At 36.8% G+C, this 19,965-nt stretch overlaps 5 protein-coding genes across 5 annotated transcripts; 2 read left to right on the top strand and 3 right to left on the bottom strand.

Annotated features, from left to right (window-relative positions):
- Positions 1 to 38: 38 nt before the first annotated feature.
- PPL_05144 (uncharacterized protein) lies at positions 39 to 2,020 on the bottom strand (the record flags this gene model as incomplete). Its single annotated transcript, XM_020576040.1, has 5 exons — positions 39 to 116; positions 1,052 to 1,085; positions 1,489 to 1,521; positions 1,681 to 1,869; positions 1,977 to 2,020. The coding sequence occupies 5 exons, from the start codon at positions 2,018 to 2,020 to the stop codon at positions 39 to 41; spliced, it is 378 nt and encodes a 125-aa protein (XP_020434029.1).
- A 718-nt stretch (positions 2,021 to 2,738) lies between these two features.
- Positions 2,739 to 5,104, top strand: mhkB (myosin heavy chain kinase; the record flags this gene model as incomplete). Its single annotated transcript, XM_020576039.1, has 6 exons — positions 2,739 to 2,997; positions 3,086 to 3,521; positions 3,879 to 3,999; positions 4,098 to 4,211; positions 4,292 to 4,623; positions 4,876 to 5,104. 6 exons carry the CDS (start codon positions 2,739 to 2,741, stop codon positions 5,102 to 5,104), a joined length of 1,491 nt encoding a protein of 496 aa, XP_020434028.1.
- Positions 5,105 to 5,922: 818 nt separating this feature from the next.
- Positions 5,923 to 7,742, bottom strand: PPL_05142 (DMT family transporter; the record flags this gene model as incomplete). The annotated part of the gene is made up of 4 exons (XM_020576038.1): positions 5,923 to 6,314; positions 6,395 to 6,567; positions 6,654 to 7,270; positions 7,335 to 7,742. 4 exons carry the CDS (start codon positions 7,740 to 7,742, stop codon positions 5,923 to 5,925), a joined length of 1,590 nt encoding a protein of 529 aa, XP_020434027.1.
- A 65-nt stretch (positions 7,743 to 7,807) lies between these two features.
- PPL_05141 (Gamma-glutamyltransferase) lies at positions 7,808 to 10,096 on the top strand (the record flags this gene model as incomplete). Its single annotated transcript, XM_020576037.1, has 3 exons — positions 7,808 to 7,815; positions 8,254 to 8,687; positions 9,165 to 10,096. The coding sequence occupies 3 exons, from the start codon at positions 7,808 to 7,810 to the stop codon at positions 10,094 to 10,096; spliced, it is 1,374 nt and encodes a 457-aa protein (XP_020434026.1).
- Positions 10,097 to 10,154: 58 nt separating this feature from the next.
- Positions 10,155 to 19,638, bottom strand: PPL_05140 (uncharacterized protein; the record flags this gene model as incomplete). Its single annotated transcript, XM_020576036.1, has 5 exons — positions 10,155 to 14,590; positions 14,657 to 14,914; positions 14,977 to 17,599; positions 17,671 to 18,546; positions 18,622 to 19,638. 5 exons carry the CDS (start codon positions 19,636 to 19,638, stop codon positions 10,155 to 10,157), a joined length of 9,210 nt encoding a protein of 3,069 aa, XP_020434025.1.
- Positions 19,639 to 19,965: the final 327 nt, after the last annotated feature.

The raw sequence follows: 19,965 nt of genomic DNA, 5'->3' as shown, positions 1-19,965 counted from the left end.
TGTAAAAAAAAAAAAAAAAAAAACTTTTAATCAAAAAATCAAAAAAATTTAATCGAAAAAACATCGATGGTAGTGAGATTAGATGAATCGATCAATCTTTCATTCATTTTTGAAAACTAAAAAAAATAAAAAATGATTCAAACCAGTTGGTTGTTGATTGGGGTTTTTTTTTAATAAAAAAAATATAATAAAATTGGTTTTTTTGCAAATAATTCAAAATTCTTTCAAAAATTATAAAATAATAATAAATCAATTAGTTAATTAGTTGTTAATCAGTATAGTATAGTATAGAATAGTCAGTCAAATCAATCAATAATCATATCAAGCAAACCAATCAATTAAATTACTTAATCATCATCAGATTTATATAAATATATAAAATATTAAAATAAAATAAAATAACAAAAATATATATATATATTTTAAATAAAATATTAGTTTGTTAATAGTAGTATATATATAGAAGTAGTAAGTTGTTAACAACTAACAATAACAATAACAATAACAATAACAATAACACACAAGATTTGAATTAAAATTGTTTCACTTCACTCAAAACAAGAACAAGATATATAAATATAAATAGTAGTACTATTTTTTTTTTTTATTTATTTTTATTATTTTTTTTTTTAAATTGCTATTACAAAAATATTTTTTTATTTTGTTTTAATCAACAAATTTAATAAAATAGTACAAACATTTTTAATTACAGTGATATTTAGATATTTTGGAAGATATATAGTTTAGTTGTTTGGAGTTTAGTTAAAATCAACAGGAAAGGTAGAAGTAGAAATAAGATATAGATAACCATAACTATACTTTGAATCAAGCAATCAACTGTCAGTGCTCAACAATCAGTCAATTTTCAACAATTAATCAGATAAATCATATTAGTTATGTTTTTTTTTATGTAAAAAAGGTTGTCAGCTTGATATAGGTCGATTGATTTGATAGAATCTTTGGATGTTTCATGACAATTATAACCAAAATCAAAGAAAAGACAAAACAATGCAAACACATTTAAATAATATCAGAAATATTAATTAATAACATAATTATAGTCATTATTATAATAAGAGCTCGAACTTTTATAAATTACTTAATTCATCAAAACACCAACACACACGGTGTGCTTTTTTTATTGGATTTATTGAATTTGCTGCACACACATCACACAAATATGTGTGTATATATGGTATAGGTGTGTGTATGTGTTTTTTTTAACAAATATATATAAATATATATATTTATGCCAGCCTTTTGTTTCTTTTCTCTTTAAATATTTATTTTTTAATGAGTTTAGCTTTGTTTTGGTATGGTATGGTATGGTATGGTATGGCATTCAATTGAATTGTGACTTTTGTATTATTTATTATTAACATCAACATCAACAACAACATCATCATTTGCAATATCATGATACCCAAAAACAAACAATGGCTTTATAGAGAACAACACATGCAAGCTGAAGTAACTTTACTACTTTACTTAGTAGTTGTAGTAGTACGACGACTATTACGACTATTATTATTATTTTTTTTAAATTCAACAATTCAATTCAATTCAATTCAAAATCAAATCAAATCAAATCAAATCAATTACCCACACAACCAAACCCACGCCATTCCACTCCACTTAACCACCACATTAATAATAACAATAATAATAATAAAAACACACATATGTGCCCTAACACCAACAGCAACAGCAACAACAACACCAAATCCTACAGCAGCAGCAGCAACATAATTACCATTACCGTTACCATCATTACTCACACACTCAATTACACTCTCTACCTTTACTACTGCCATCATCAACAAATAGAATAGCAATTCTTCACTTTCCTTTCTTTCTTTCTTTCTTTCTCTTGATTTATTAATATTACCAAAAACAAAAAAAAAAACAAACAAATAATTAATTTCCATTCTGTTCACATCATCATCACCATCATTAAAGTTTATGTACATACATACTGTACTATATTTATAATGATGACTTTGAACCCATTCATACACATGTGAAATAAAATAAAATAAAACATAAATTAATAATAATCTAATAATAATAATAATAAATTTAAAAAAAAACCAAACTAATCATTTTCACTCATCTTATCTTAATCACTCGTTCCAATTTCCATATTCAACCTACCAACTAACAACTTAAAACCAACTAACCAAATTAATCAAATCAAATCAAAAAAAAAAAAAAAAAAAGTTTGTTAATTATAGTTTTTGAATAATTGTAAAGAAAATTTAAAAATAACAATAATACTCACAACAAAAAGGTAGATCATCAAATCGGAATCTAAATTTCATACATTCTTTGTTTTTTATTTATTATTTTTGTTTTTTTCAAGAATTTACAATTAATTTAATTTAAATAGCCAACAACAAATAATAATAATTATAATTTATGTTTATTTTGAACTTAATAATAATAACACAAAATCATATGTAAATATTTTATATTAATTTATCTTTAATTTAAATCAATTTAGTAATTAATAGTAGATCAAGTAGTAATATAAATTTGTACAGTGAAAATAATCAATCAATCAAACCTCCTATATTTTAATATAGCAGTATTAAATATAAAAAAAGAGAGACAAGTAGCTGGCTGAAGCTACAGTTGGGAATAGTCAGAGATAGATAGATATATATATATATATTTAGAGAAATCTCAAAAACAAAAAAAAACAAGAATAAAAACACAACACAGTAGTAGGAGAAGTCATGACGGGATTTAAAGTGTGGTTCTCTTATGAGGACGAAGAGGTTGAGTTGGATGACTTAAACTTGGATACAACAGTGTCAGCGCTGAGAAAGATTATTCATGAAGGAAAGATATTTCATTTTCCATATGGAACATCACAGACCGATATTCAGATCGGTACTATGTCTGGTGACAAATTCGAAAAATATAAAGCAAGAAATACTTTAGATGATATTCAATATAAAATGGGTGATACTTTATTTGTAAAGGTTAAAAAGAGTAAGTTGTCTATTAGAATAACCAACGTAAACATCAACAACATTTTATTAATCTTCAACTTAATTTATTCAATTTGATCAATATTAAGGTAAAGTTTCAGATAATTCATCTATTCCAACATTAAATTTAAGTATAATAGAAAATTCAGAGAGAGTTATCAAGTGGGATTACAATCCATATACAACGACAGCGCAGTGGTCGTGCACTGCCATACTGGTGAGAATGGAACAGGTGCCATTTGCAGAGGGTGCCTTTAGAAAGGCTTATCACCTGCAGGATCTGAGTAGGGCAGAGGCACAGGGAAGATACGTCGCAAAGATCGGTAAGAAACCGTCGCCGCGTGCCTCCTACTTTGAGGACGTCAAGATGCAGATGATCGCCAAGAAGTGGGCCGACAAATACAATGAGTTCAAGCCACCCAAAAAGATAGACTTTCTGCAGTCGTGCGTGCTGGAATTCGTGGATCGCACATCGAATGACGTGATCTGTGGCGTGGAGCCATACGTCGAGGGCCAGTACCGCAAGTACAACAACAACAGTGGTTTCGTGTCGAACGACGAGCGTAACACACCACAGTCATTCTCGCACTTTACATACGAACACTCGAATCACCAGTTGCTGATCATCGACATTCAGGGCGTCGGAGACCACTACACCGACCCGCAGATCCACACGTACGACGGTGTCGGCTACGGCCAGGGAAATCTCGGACAAAAGGGTTTCGAGAAATTCATTGACACTCACAAGTGCAATGCGATCTGTCAGTATCTCAACCTCCAGATGATCAACCCCAAGTCTGAAAAGTCGGACTGCGGAACAGTGCCAAGACCGGACCTCTTCCTACCGGACACATCAAGCGACACCGGAAACACTGGAAACAGTGCAGTCTCTGCAAATACATCTTCCGGAGGTTTGAAACCTCCCGACACTCGTGAGAGATCGAAATCAAAATCATATGAAATCGAAAGAGAAAGACAAGAAAAGAAGAAAGAACAATCAAGTGTAAGAGAATTAGAAATCGATAGAATAGATGATAAAGATTAAAAACTAACTAATTTCATTCATTATTATATATTAATAATAATAATAATACTTTCCAGTGGGATATAAATAGTATAAAATTAATAGACACAATTAAAGGTTATCATAATACTTCAGCATTATGTATTTGTGATAATCAAGTATTTACAGGTTATTCTGATAATTCAATAAGAGTAAGGATTAAGACAAACAAAAAAAAAAGATTATATTCTTTATAGAGTGTATATATTGATTAGATTGTTTATTTTCTTAGGTATTTGAATATAAGAATAAAACATTAGAATTAACACAGACACTAAAAGGACATGAAGGACCAGTGGAGTCAATTTGTTATAACGATCAATATCTTTTCAGTGGCAGTTCGGATCACTCTATCAAGGTTTGGGATTTGAAGAAACTTGGAAGGTGTATTTTTACGTTGGAGGGTCACGATAAACCAGTACACACCGTAGTGGTCAACGATAAATATCTATTCAGTGGTTCTTCGGACAAGACGATCAAGATTTGGGATCTAAAGACACTGGAGTGTAAAATTACTTTGGAGGGACATCAACGTGCTGTCAAGTCACTGTGTGTCAGCGGACAGTATCTATTTAGTGGCTCCAACGACAAAACGATAAAGGTCTGGGATCTCAAGACATTCCGATGCAACTACACACTGAAGGGACACACCAAGTGGGTCACTGCCATCTGCATTGTCGGCACCAACCTCTACTCGGGCAGCTACGATAAGACCATAAGAGTGTGGTCACTAAAGAATCTCGAGTGTGTAGCGACGCTGCGTGGACACGAACGATGGGTCGAGCACATGGTCATATCGGAGCGATACCTATTCAGTGCGAGTGACGACAATACCATCAAGATTTGGGATATAGATACACATCGATGTTTGATTACATTGGAGGGACACAACGCTACCGTTCAGTGTTTGGCACTCTGGGAGGACAAGAGATATCTACTCAGCTGTTCACACGATCAAACTATCAGACTCTGGTCTTGGGCAGACGCTGGTGTTGGTAGTGTTGTTGCTTCTTCAGAGCAAATTAATAACGACGAAAATAGATAGATAAACAGTAACAACAAACAAACAACACAACACAACAATAATAATAACATTAACAACTCAAAGATATAGATACCCTTCACTTTACTTCACTTCACTTTCCTTCAATACGTGAAAAAACCAAACACCATCAAACCAACCAAGACTGTTGAACCAATTAATAATCATTGTTGTCTCCAGTGGATATATATCAGTTGGTAATCCAAGATTTAATTCCCTTGTGAACCAAAAAGAAACAAAAAAAAAAAAAGAGAAAAAAGAAAAGTACAAACAAAAAAAAAGAGAAAAAGAAAAGAAACCAAGCAGCAGCCAAACCAACAAAGAAATCAGGATCAATTTTGTTGTTCCAAAGTTGATTCTTTATATATCTTGGTTGGAAAAATATTACCAAATTTTATATATATATTTATCATATAGTAATAATAACAATACAATGTATACATTCTTATTTATAACAAAAACTATTTTTTTTTTTTTTTTTTTCTCTTTATTATTTTTTTATCTTAATAAATTGATTATGCTTTTACAAATTTGATTTTATTTTAACTTTTAATATTTTAATTTCAATTGATATTTAATAATCTATCGATTGTTTCTATTTCAGTCACGAATGTTTCTAATACCCAAAAAGTGGTCGGTATCTTCTTTGGAAGACCGTATTTCATCTTGGTATTCTAACTTATATATTGGGTAACTTTTGAGTCTGAAAAATATTGATTAATCAAATCATTCATTTCCAATGATAGATCTTCCAGGATTGAGTCAAAAATGAATTAATGGATCTCTAAGGTCATTGATTACATAAAATATTAAAAGATTATTTATTCTCTTTTTATTAAACTTAATAATCTTTTTTCGATACGTTTTAATTTCTCTTCGAATAGGGAACTGGCTAGATTTGCCAATAAGAAACCTATCACCACAAGAATTGAACCAATTATATACATCCAACCAAACATTTTACCCTTTCTGATAAAGTCACTTATCATTGCCAGTGGTATCGACAGTGAAAGACCAATCGTATTGATCACTGGCGATGTCAGTACCACCGAGTAAGACTCTATCAGATCCGATATGAAACTACCGAAAACACCATTGAACAAGAGGAACAGGAATACTCTTATATTGGGTAGTTCAAATGTTTCGAAACCAATCGCATTTAAAATTAAGAAACCAGGCCATAATATTAATAAATTGATTAATCCAACAAATCCTGTGTTGTAATAAAAAACTAAATTAATAAAGCTTTGCAAATGAATAGCATAGAATAGTTAATGATATTTATCGACTTACCAAACATCATTGGCATTGGTAGAAGATCTTCAGATATAACAAGTTTCTTTATCATCGTACAATAGAATCCATAGAGAAAAGCTCCAACAACCGCCAGAAGATCACCAATCACTGTATCATGTCCATTTTCACTACTAATATCTGAATAACTAACTAAAACAATACCAGATAAACTAGATTGATATATAGATACCAAAAATATGTTGTTATTAGTTATTTAATTTAAATAATGACAATGATAATGAGTGCGTATATTTACCTTATCAAAGTAGATAATAATTTTTCAATTGAGAATTTATCAACTTTTAAAAATATACTTATAAACAATGAGAATACGCCAGAGAGAGAACTTAGAATGGTGTTTGAAGAAACACTAGTGATATCTAGACTTATATTGTATGTGTAGTTGGCTGCGAACCAAATTGGACAGAGTATTGCACTTATTTTAATAATTGATTTTAAAGAATGTGGTTTGTTGTTTATATTGTTATTGATAGTGTTGCTGTTGTTTGAATTACGTAATCTACTTTTGTTAATGTCAACCTGTATCTGTTGTTTATTTTGCATCTGATCGATTGAATCTCTGAATGAAGTTGGTTGTAATGGTGGTGATAATGATGATGAACTCTGAATGCTACCACTATGATCATCTATTGCATTAAGCTGATCTTCATCATTGTCGTTAATTAGCGACATTGATGCACTCGATTGCAAAACACTGGTGTCCAACACACGATTACCATTGTTATCACTGATGGGAATCGATGTCCATTTCTTCCACTTGATAGCGAATCCAAATAAATAGAATGAGAATATCGATGTATTGAAATATGTTAAAAAGAATGGTTTATCAAATGATTCCTCTGTAAATATAATCTAATAATTAAATCATTAGTATTTGAACATATACATATATCAAGTAATCACATAAGATAGTTACCTGTGTTAATATACTAGAGAAAACCCAGAGAAATACAACTATTAAAACACATATTGCACCGATGATATGTCGTCTAACTTTCTTTGCTCTCGATTCAGAGTTACCGATGTTATTGATAGTGAGAGCATTGTTGTTGTTGTTATTCGAGCTTGATTGATCGAATACTAGTATCTGTTGTTGATCGTCATCGTACTCTTCGATTATATCGTCATCATCTTCTTGTGGATCACTACTATTACTTAATGTACTTGATCTATTATTATGATTTTTATTTACATTTGATTTGTTATTACTACTATTTGTACTATCGTCACCAACAACCAAATTCTCATCGATACTACTATAATTGTTCAGACTTGTATTACTTGCATTTCCTCTCAGTAAAAGTTGTTCATTACTTTTATCCATATTTTAACTTAGTATAATATAATATAATATATATTCACAAAAAAAAATTAGATAGTTATAAAATCATGACAAAGTAATTAGCTTGGTCAGAAAGATGTTGCCCAAAACAAGGTAATTTATTGTGTTTGGATGTTGGGTGGTTTGTAAAAGTCAAAAATAAAAATCACCCCAATTTTTAATTAAAATGTAATAACATTTGAAAATTGTTTTTCCTTTTTATTAAGTTAAACTTTTAATGTCCAATGAAATGTGTTTAAAAAGAGTAGAGTAAAGTAGAGTAGTTAGCTATTCGAATTAGCATTAGAAAAGTAGAACAAAAAAAAAAAAAGAGACAGAGAGAGATAGAGAGATAATGAGAGATATTAGTATTTTGTAATAAAACTTTATTAAATGTATATATATATTTGTAAATAATAAAAATAATAGTATTTGCTATACTTAGTTATCATTATTAAGATATGCAACGATTTAATGGTTTAATATATATTTTGTTATGTTTTTTTGTATATAGTTGTTATGAAGTTCAATTTTTTGTTTTTGCCTATGTTTTAGAGGTGAATGGTGAAGCTAAATTAGCAGCGCTACCAGAGGAGAGTAGTGGATGGTATAATAAGGAAAGATTTGTGTCGAAGGAGTTTATGGTGGTGTCTGCACATCCTCTGGCGACAAAGGCAGGCTATGATATTATTAATATGGGTGGAAATGCAATAGATGCTATGATTGCAGTACAATTGGTTCTTAACTTGGTGGAGCCACAATCATCTGGAATCGGTGGTGGTGCTTTCCTATTGTATTACGACAGTTACAGCCAGAGGTTGACTTCTTACGATGGCAGAGAGACAGCTCCGAGGAGAGCAACAGAGACACTGTTTTACAACAAGACAACTAGCCAACCAAAGTCATTTACTGAAGCGTTGGTTGGTGGTAGTTCCGTTGGTGTACCTGGTTTGTTGAAACTGATGGAGCACGTACATAGCAAACATGGTCAACTGCCGTGGTCCGTTCTCTTCCAGCCGGCTATTAGGCTGTGTCTGGTCGGATTCCCGATTGGCCACCGACTAGCGTTTCTCATAAAGACCAACCCGGATCTCAAGAAAGATCCAGACTCTAGAGATCACTTCTATCACAAAGAGGATGGTTCTCCCAAGAAAGAAGGTGAAACGCTACACAATTACAAGCTGGCTCAAGTACTACGAGACATCTCGGTGAGAGGAGTCGATGCAGCTTTCTACACTGGCGAATTGGCGTCCAAGATCGTCAATAAAATAAGGAGTCATCCTACCAACCCTGGAGATATGCAGCTGGATGACTTGAAGAACTATCAAATCAAGACAACAACACCACTATGTAGAGACTATCAGAGCTATGAAATATGTTCGACGCCACCGGAATCGGGAGGCATTGTTTTGCTGCAGATTCTAGGAATATTGGATCGTTTGCCTCAAGACAAGAGGATTGAAAATGAATTACCAAACAACGTATCGTTTGGTGCGTTCAATGATTTCCAACCGAGCGAATATCAACCTACGCCCAGGGCAATGCATCTGTTCGCCGAGGCATGTAAACTAGCTTTTGCCGACCGGAATAGATATCTTGCAGAGATGGATTTGAATTGGGATTTACTGCTGGATTCCGATTACCTGACGACAAGAGCATCACTCATCAAAGATATATCGATGGGACAAGCACCAGCGGGATCATTCTCAAGAGATCAATTGTTGGTAAACAAGTCGGAATCGGGTGACCAACCTCCTCATGAGTTTCCATGTACCTCACATATTTCCATTGTCGATCGAGATGGTAATGCCATATCTCTAACTACTTCGATTGAGCATGAATTTGGTTCGAGCATAATGGTCGAAGGATTCCTATTGAACAACCAATTGACAGATTTCAATTTTATATATTACGACGATAACACTCAATGTTCATTCGCAAATAAGGTTAGACCAAACAAACGACCTAGATCATCAATGTCACCAACATTAATCTTTAAAAAATACAATGATAATAATAATAGAAGTCAGTTAGTAATGTCAATAGGTGCTGCAGGTGGACCTTTAATTCCCATGGTATTAGGTAAATCGATCATTGCTACATTGAATTGGGGAATATCATTACAAGATAGTTTCAATATGGTTAACTTTGGATCGGATAATAGATTTGGACTGTCAGCAGTTGAGATTGGTCACCTTAACCAAACATTCTTGACTCAACTCGAACAACAGTTTGGACAAAAGATATTTCAATTTGGCTCACCAACAGGTATGCAGGGTTTTACTTACGATACCAAATCAAAAACATACATTGGTGCATCCGATCCGAGAAAAGAAGGATCAGCAATGGGAGACTAATAAAATCTATCAAATAAATATTCTTTTTAAATATTCCAAATTTGTGAAGATTGTTTATTTAGAAGGAGAACAATTTCTTAAAGAAGCTAAAGACACTTGGAGAGTCGTTCTCGGAATTAGTTTGTGCGTTGAATAAACCACCAGAAGACGAAGCATCTCCTGAGATTGTACTTTGGGAAGTCATAGTAGTTGTACTAGCCTGAGTTGTAGTAGTCGTTGGGTTTACTCCTGTCGGTGCATCGGTGGAAATAGTATGTGTTGTTGGTGATGTAGTTACACCAATTGGAGATGTCGTGTCATCTCCAGTAGTTTGTGAGGTTGTTGCGCCTACTGTTGTTATAATAGTAACAGGAGCTTGTGATGTAGTTACACCAATTGGAGATAAGGTATCACTAACAGTGGTCTGTGATGTTGTTGCACCTGCTGTTGTTGGAGCACTCACTGTAGTTTGTGAAGTTGTCACACCAACTGGAGATAATGTGTCACCAACAGTCGTTTGTGATGTTGTTGCACCTACTGTTGTTGGAACAGTCACTGTAGTTTGTGATGTAGTTACGCCAATTGGAGATAAGGTGTCACTTACTGTAGTTTGTGAGGTTGTTGCACCTACTGTTGTTGGATTACTAACAGTGGTTTGCGATGTAGTTGCAGTGGTCGGTGACAAGGTATCGCTTACAGTAGTTTGTGATGTTGTACCACCTACTGTAATTGGTGATGTGGTGTCAATTAAAGTAGTTTGTGAAGTAGTTACGCCAATTGGAGATAATGTGTCACTAACAGTGGTTTGTGATGTAGTTGCGCCTACTGTTGTTGGAACAGTAACAGTAGTTTGTGAAGTAGTTACACCAGTCGGGGACAAGGTATCACTAACAGTAGTTTGTGATGTTGTTGCACCTACTGTTGTTGGAACAGTAACAGTAGTTTGTGAAGTAGTTACACCAATTGGAGATAAGGTGTCACTAACAGTAGTTTGTGATGTAGTCGCACCTGCTGTTGTTGGAGCACTCACCGTAGTTTGTGAAGTAGTCACACCAGTTGGGGACAAGGTATCACTTACTGTTGTTTGTGATGTTGTACCACCTACTGTTGTTGGGACAGTCACTGTAGTTTGTGATGTTGTTACACCAATTGGAGATAGGGTATCGCTTACTGTTGTTTGTGAAGTGGTTGCACCTGCTGTTGTTGGAGAACTTGCAGTAGTTTGTGAGGTAGTCACACCAATTGGAGATAGGGTGTCACCAACAGTCGTTTGTGATGTTGTTGCACCTACTGTTGTTGGAACAGTCACTGTAGTTTGTGAGGTAGTCACACCAATTGGAGATAAAGTATCGCTTACTGTTGTTTGTGATGTGGTTGCACCTACTGTTGTTGGAGAACTTGCAGTAGTTTGCGATGTAGTTACACCAATTGGAGATAAGGTATCGCTTACTGTTGTTTGTGATGTAGTTGCACCTACTGTAATTGGTGATGTGGTGTCACCTAGAGTAGTTGGAGATGTTGTATCTCCTAGAGAGGATAGTGCTGTGGTGTCACCTAGAGAGGTTAGTGCTGTGGTGTAACCTTCAGTGGTTTGAGATGCGGTGTTGCCTACAGAGGTTGGAGATGCGGTGTTACCTGCGGTAGTTGGAGTGGCAGTATCGCCTGCTGTGGTTGAAGTTGAATTAACTGTTATTACGAAAGTCGTGGCTGCTGTAGTTCCTGCTGTAGGACCCGTTGTAGCACCTTCAGTTGGACCTGTTGTTGCTCCAGCAGTTGGACCTGTTGTAGCGCCTTCTGTTGGAGGACCAGTTGTAGCACCTTCAGTTGGACCAGTTGTAGCTCCAGCAGTAGGATCTGTTGTAGCTCCAGCAGTAGGATCTGTTGTAGCACCTTCAGTTGGACCAGTTGTAGCTCCAGCAGTTGGACCAGTTGTAGAGCCAGCAGTTGGACCAGTTGTAGCGCCTTCTGTTGGAGGACCAGTTGTAGCACCTTCAGTTGGACCTGTTGTAGAGCCAGCAGTTGGACCAGTTGTAGCGCCTTCTGTTGGAGGACCAGTTGTAGCTCCTTCAGTTGGACCAGTTGTAGCTCCTGCAGTAGGATCTGTTGTAGCACTTTCTGTTGGAGGACCAGTTGTAGCTCCAGCAGTTGGACCAGTTGTAGAGCCAGCAGTTGGACCAGTTGTAGCGCCTTCTGTTGGAGGACCAGTTGTAGCACCTTCAGTTGGACCAGTTGTAGCACCTGCAGTAGGATCTGTTGTAGCTCCTTCAGTTGGACCAGTTGTAGCGCCAGCAGTTGGACCAGTTGTAGAGCCAGCAGTTGGACCAGTTGTAGCGCCTTCTGTTGGAGGACCAGTTGTAGCACCTTCAGTTGGACCAGTTGTTGCTCCAGCAGTTGGACCAGTTGTAGCACCAGCAGTTGGACCTGTAGTAGGACCTGTCGTTGCACCTTCTGTAGTTGAATTTGAGGTAGTTGAGGTTGAATTAACTGTTACCACTACAGTAGTGGCTGTTGTAGCACCAGCAGTAGGTCCTGTTGTAGCACCAGCAGTAGGTCCTGTTGTAGCACCAGCAGTAGGACCTGTTGTGGGGCCTGTTGTAGCACCAGCAGTTGGACCCGTTGTGGGACCTGTTGTAGCACCAGCAGTTGGCCCTGTTGTAGCGCCAGCAGTTGCTCCGGCAGTTGCTCCGGCAGTTGCTCCGGCAGTTGCTCCGGCAGTTGCTCCGGCAGTTGTAGCTCCGGCAGTTGTAGCTCCAGCAGTAGGGTTTGTAGGGCCTGTTGATTGTGCTCCGGTACCTGGAGCTATAGTTCCTGCAGTGGGTGGAACACCTATGCATGGAGTTCCAGATGCACCTGTTTGACTGGCAGTGGTAGATGTGGTAGATGTAGTAGATGTGGTAGATGTGGTAGAGGTGTCGTCTTGACTTGCGCTACTTTCACTACTGTCATCTTTTTCATAGGTAAATGTTGAGGTTGCCTTTTGGGAATGGAAAGTCAACTCTACAAACATTGTACCTTCTGGAAGTGCCGGAGCAGTACAACTGACCGATGAAGAGCTGGTGACTTGTATACCTGAACAATCATGTCCTCCAATTGTTACAGATGGTAAGTCAATGGTCAGACCAAGATTGGAACCTTGAATGACAATCGAGTGAGGCTGATCTGCTTCACCACTTGCAGGAGAAATAGATTGAATCGATGGTGCAATATAGGAGAAGTCGGTGTTTGTATTACTATCTCTGTAGTTCACAACGACATATATTGGGATGGAACGACCACCTCCCCTTTGTACGAGGATAATAATCTGAGTGCTTGATACAGAGTTTGGAATGATTTCTTGGTTGTTAAAGTACACTGTTGGTTGATGGTTATCCTCAACCAAGTTCTTACCATTGATTGTCAATGAATATCCACCATCGACTGCACCGGAAGTTGGACTAATTGAATCTATTTGTGGACGACCATAATAGGTGTAGAAAACTTGGTCGGTCGAATCTTGGGAGTCGACTGTTACCTTTACCAACTTGTCACCGTCGGTGGTTGAAGTTGGAACTTGGCAATTGATGGTAGTGTCTGTACTTGTGGATACAGTACATGTTCCATCGCCAATCTTGACGGTTGGCGTAGTATTTTCACCAAAGTTCTTTCCTCTGATAACGACATTTTTAACATCGGTAGTTCTTCCTCTGTTTGGTTCAATGCTGTCAACCTTTGGAGCGTCATAAGAGAAGTAGGTGTTGGCTTCTGTCTCTTGAGTTCCAACGATGACTTTAATGTTCTTTTCTTTACCGGTTCCTTTGGGAATGGTGCATTGTACTGTCTTGTCGTCAACCCATCTAACGGTTTCACAATTCTTTCCGTCAATTGACACGGTGTTGTTGGTATCCGGTTGCTTACTGTTGACTTCCTCAGCGGCTGAACTCGGTACAAAGTTGGCTCCAGTGATTGTTATGACGGTGCTTCCTGCAGTTGCACCATTATATTGTTTGTTATCAAGAGTTGGTTTGTTATAAGTGAACTTCTTTGGATCAGTATCCTTTTGTCCACCGATATAAACCTCAAGTGACAAATCTACACCGATTCCTGGTGGTGCTTGACAAACGATGGTCTTGTCATCAGTCCATGTTGGATTGGTACACAAACGATTGTTAATGGTTAAATTAGACTTGGTACCAGCATCAACATTCAGTGGTACAAAGTTTTCACCTTTAATGGTGACACCAGTACCTTGAGTATCACTCTTGGTAACAGTATCAACCTTTGGAGCGAAATAGCTGAACACTGTACTGTTAGTTTGGCCACCAACAACAACAGTGAAACTAATATTGACACCAATTCCAGGTGGGGCATCAAAAACAATTGTTTTATCATCTCTCCATTGTACATTCTCACATAATTTGCTATCAATTGAAACATTTGAACGAATTGGCTCAATTCCTTCTGGAACAAAATTGAATCCAGTTGCAGTAACGCTACCACCAACTGTTGAACAATTACCAACATTTTTAATTTCAGGTGCTATAATTTTATATTGAATGGTTAGAAATAATTTAAGGAAAAATAGTTTGATTTGATTGTACATACCATAATATGCGAAATATTGTTTCTTTGTTTGATTTTGATTATCAATAAAGACATTGAAATGAAGATCTTTTCCAATTCCTTTGGCTACATTACAAGTGAAACTAGTTTCGTTGGTCCATACAATGTTTGTACAGTTGGCACCATCAATAGTTACATTGGAACCTAATGGACTAACTCCCTCTGGAACAAAATTGGTACCGGTCACTGTAATCTTACCTCCAGTTGTATTGGTGGTGACGTAATCAGTAATATTTGGTGCTATAAATAATAGAATTATTAGATTAATCTAACAATTTTAAACAACAAAATTAAGAACATACCGTTATATGAAAAATTAAATGAACGAAGTGGATTCAACATTAATTGAGCTCCTACAAATAGGACTATAGAATAATTGGCACCAATTCCAGGTGGTACTTTGGCGCTGATCATTGTTGAATTGATCCATTGGATATCGGTGAGTGGAATAGCATTGTTGGAAGTGGAATTCATTGATACATTAGAAACTGTAATACCGAGATCAATTGAAGTCATATTGGATGGGTTTTCATAGATCTCCCAATAGGAGACTTCATCAAGTTTACCGTTGTTGAATAAATCGATTTGTTGTGCATAAACTACTTCGTTTGGATAGTTGGCTAGAGAGTAATCAACTCTTTCTCTAGAGATGAGAAACTCGTTGGGAACAAAGTTGGTACCACGAAGAGTAATGACTTGACCACCGGTAGTGCTACTGGTATTGGAGTAGATAAGATCTGTGATGTTTGGACGTTGGTAGTAGAGATTGACTGTGGCTGGAGCCGATGCAACACCACTGGCGGTGAGGTTAACCGTTAGATTACCACCGACACCCGCTGGGAAAATGCATTGGAGACAATCAAAGTCGACGGAGCTACGGAATGTTGGATCGATTGCGATGTAGGGATCAAAGTAGTTGGCTGGTTGAGTCGTTGGTGTTGGAATGGTGTTACCGTTGGCATCGGTATAGACACGGCCGTATTCACAGGCGTTGTCCAATCCGTCGTCATCGTCCGAAAGATCCTGTGATGGAATGACACAGTAGATGTCGAAAATGTCAACATTTACATCGGCAACCTCACCCAACTTTGTTCCAAAATTGGTTCCGACAATGTAGAAATAGGATTCCGAAGAAGTGTTGAGTTGACCATGTACGATTTGACGAATAACTGGAACGTTGAACGATAGTTTGTTGTCAGTGTTGTAGGTTGCTTCTTGATTACCGACGTATACCTTGATTACAATATCCTTTCCGGCACCTTGACCTATTTGACAACTGAGATGGCTGTCGTCATACCAAACCAAGTTACCACATTGAAGATCTCCCAAGACAATGTAGATTGGGCCGGCATTAGATGGACCGAATCCACTTCCTCTAATGTCGATTTGAAGGAAACTCTTGGTGGATGATACACTCTGATCGATAGTGATTGAGTTTACAACTGGTTTATTGTAACTAAACACAGCGGAACTATCAGAGAGTGATACAACTTTGTCGTCAATAGTGAATTGAACGAATTGATCGAAACCAACACCATTGGAGGTGAATACCATAATGTCACCATCAGAGTTGTGTGAACCACTAACAATTGGTGTTTGGACACCTGCTACAAAGAGTTTGAAACGAGACAAATCCTGACTGGAAATTGGACCGTAATTAGCATTTCCAGATACACCTGGAATAGCATAGAAATCGGTACCTTTAACAGTCATTGATGTTCCACTTGTTGCTGCAAGAGCTGGTGTGATCGATTGGACGCTGGGTGAAGTGAATTTAAAACGCCACAATGGATTTGAATCGGCTTGGTTGAGAGTGGCTGTTGTTGACTTGATTGTAATTGGTTGAACACCATAGTTGTTTGGAACTGTACAAGTTCTGGTTTGCACATTGTTGGAGGTGGAACCAGTTTGGCAGGTGGCATCCAAGCTACCAACTTTCACCTGTAAACTACTTCCCAAGATATTACGACCGGTGATTGTTATTTTATTGAAACCGGCTGGACTACCTATGAAGTCGGTTGGTGAAGTGAGAGAAGTTACAATTGGACCGACATCACACGATGCCAGTACTGCACCGCTGTTAAAGTCTGCAGTAGTACTCATGAATGCAGCGCAGAAGTATGAACGATACTTGACGATGGTTACACCGTTGGTGTTGTCGAGAACCGATGGTATGAAATAAGTATTGACTTGATTGTACGATTTGGTTTGAGTGGCAAGTGCAACTTGACGATTGAGAAGTTCAGTTAAGTAGACTATACCGGCTGGGGTAACAGGCGCAACGTTCTTCTTACCAAAGAGACAACGCTTCTCAACGCTGTCCATCTCTATCCAGTGATTGAACAAGTCGGAATCAACCATAGAATAGACATTGTAATCTGGTTTCGACAGTGTGTAGAAATAGTCTTTGGCAACGTTGGTGCTGACATCTCCGTAGGCGTTGGCAAACCATAGGTTGACGGAACTGTTGAGTGTATCCATGAGAATCGATGTGATATCGGAATTGCAAACACCGGCTTGTGTTAACATATTGATGAGTGGAATCGAATGTTGAGATGGAGCTTGTGAACAAAATGGACACGATGGAACCATGAATGTATCCTGTTGAATTTTGTTACCGATGGTATCCCAATCGTCGCTCATCAGCGCATACATTGAGTCTTGGAAGTCCAAAATACTTCTAACTTGTGGATTGGTGTCAATCAAACTGGTCAAGAACGATAGCGAATTAGTAGATTGTGATGATTGGTCCAATCCTGGATTCTTAATGGATGGTGCATTCAATACATTCCACAAGAACTTTGTGATGTATCCTTCATTGTAGATAGCACTATTATAAACTTCACTTCCCTTATTGTAATTCAAAATATCAACTGAACCACAAACTTGATCATAATATCTATTGGAAACTGATGGGAATAGAATCTATTGAGAAAAGTGATAAACAACAAGTTGGTTAGTAGTTGATCGATGGTTTAAACAATTAAACAACATACATTTCTATATGACATTCCAAAAACGTTGAGTAAACTCTTTAAGAATGGAGTGAATTCATCGGTGGTTGGATAGACTGTATCAACACTGGTATCGGTGTAGAGATAACCTTGGAGTGTTTGAACGATGTTGTATTGTCCAAGTACATAGTATGAATATGCACGGAATAGAGTGTCATAACAAAAGAATGGTTTGATTTGAATGGTAATTGGTTGGATCGTTGCACGACTCCATTGGATGGTTGCAGTAGATTGATCGGCAGACAATTTGATTTTGATATTGCTGAGGCTGATTGGGTAGTCGGGATTCGATGACTTTGGTGTTTGTTCAATCAGCTTTTGCATGATTCTAAAGATGCTAACAATGTCATTTCTCGGTAGTTTATAGGTGTAGGCATTGTCTTCGACGACATCGAACGATACAACTTGAGAGTTGCTATCCAACACTGCCAAACCAGTCTTTGCATCCATGAGAAGTACTTTGAGATGTACGGAACTCGAACTACCACCAGCGTTTGACTTGGTGAAGGAGAAGGTCGAGTCTGAACCAGTGGAGTATTGATAACGTTCAGAGATTGAATTCCAACACGATTCACTCGAACAGATTGGCAAAACACTGTCGGTGTAGATCGATAAATAGGTTTGTGGCATTGAATTGTCGTATTGGGCATTGATACTAACTTGTTGATCATTGTTGTAATTGAATGGAACCGATTGATCATAAGCCAACTTTCCACTGAATGTCTTTTGTGGAACTGTAACTGAAGTACATGTTCCAGTGACATCACAATTAGCATAAGTATAAATACTTCTTGTCAACAAAGAGATGATTGGTTGAGTATTACTTTGAACACAAACTAATGTTCCACCTCTTGCAACCTACAATAAATTTAATTAGAATTAATCAAAAGATTGTCATTACTAATATTTTTATCATTTTTTGTTAAAACTTACATTTGATAATGTATAATCACCAAGACATAGAGTGTCGGTTGTGAAACCAATAAAACTGAAATCAGAACCGGAATCAAATGTGGAGTATGTTGTTTCATAGTAATTGGTATCGATGAAATCAATTGGTAACTTTGTAGTGTAAACTGGTTTGATTGATGTCTTTGTAACTGGTGCCTTTTCTGGTAGGTTGATGTAGGTAGTTGGTTGGAAGTTGATAAGTGTCCATAAGTTCACTCCAGTACCACCACTCAAATAGAATCCTTCAGTTGTCAGCACTGACTGTTCTTTGGATTGTGGATTCGGTGTCGATGGTGCACTGAAAATATTGTTAATATCGACGTTTGTGGTAGGGAATTCGATGTTGTGTCCGTAAATCAGTGGCTGTGCCGACTGGATCGCCTGTGAGACGACTTGCAACGATGAGTACTTGTGACACATAAACGAATGTCCATACGATGGAACGTATTGTAACATTGAGTTTGGCGGTGTGATATGGTAGTCAGTTGGGAACCATCCGTCGGCTCCGGGCATGAGGAAAGTTCCGCCGGAATTAGAGGTGGCGGGAGTAGTTGGCTGAGGGAATCCTGGCAATGAGTGTTTAATGTGGATACCGGCGGTTACAGTTTGATCCTGGAATATTAGAATACCTTTGGCCTCTGAGGAGGTTCCAGTTGGCTGTGGATTTACTGCAGGATATTTCTGAGGAAAATCACCTCCGTTGTGCCATGGCTCATTGTTGAACATTATGTACTTTCTTGTGTATGCTTGTTGAAGAGTACGTGCTAGCGGTGAAGTGGTAGCGTTGATCTCACTGAAAGTAAGCACAACATTAGTTGCTACACTATCGGTATATATAAAACGATTGGAATTTGGAAGTTTTCGGACTAGCCACCAATTGACACTGGTTCCATCCGGCGACAAACAAGTCGGTGCCGACGCCAGCACCAACTGGTCAGTCGATGATAGTTGACATAGTACTAAAAATAATATCAATAATAGATAACAATATTTATCCATTATTGTTATTATCAATCTATCTATATCTATATTCTAACTAACTAACGAAATAATTTGAATAAATGTAATATATCAATTGAAATAAAATAAGATAAGATAAATATTGTTGTTTGATGGTAGAAGATTTTGATTGATTTGAAATAAAAATTAATTATAATTGACGCTCTTTAATCATGATTAATGAATCAACCATCAATGTTTATTTATTTTTAGTATGAGATTATTGATTGGCAGAACGAACAAGTTTAGACTTGACTCGTCTTCGCAACAACGCCTCTCTTAACACATACAAACTAATCTTTGCATACCCAAAAACAATCTCAATTC

The sequence above is a fragment of the Heterostelium album genome, assembly GCF_000004825.1.
Source record: "Heterostelium album PN500 unplaced genomic scaffold PPL_scaffold5, whole genome shotgun sequence".
In the NCBI taxonomy this organism is placed as follows: domain Eukaryota; phylum Evosea; class Eumycetozoa; order Acytosteliales; family Acytosteliaceae; genus Heterostelium; species Heterostelium album.
Note: the sequence above shows the minus strand (reverse complement) of the source record. Positions and strands in the feature narration are given on the sequence as shown.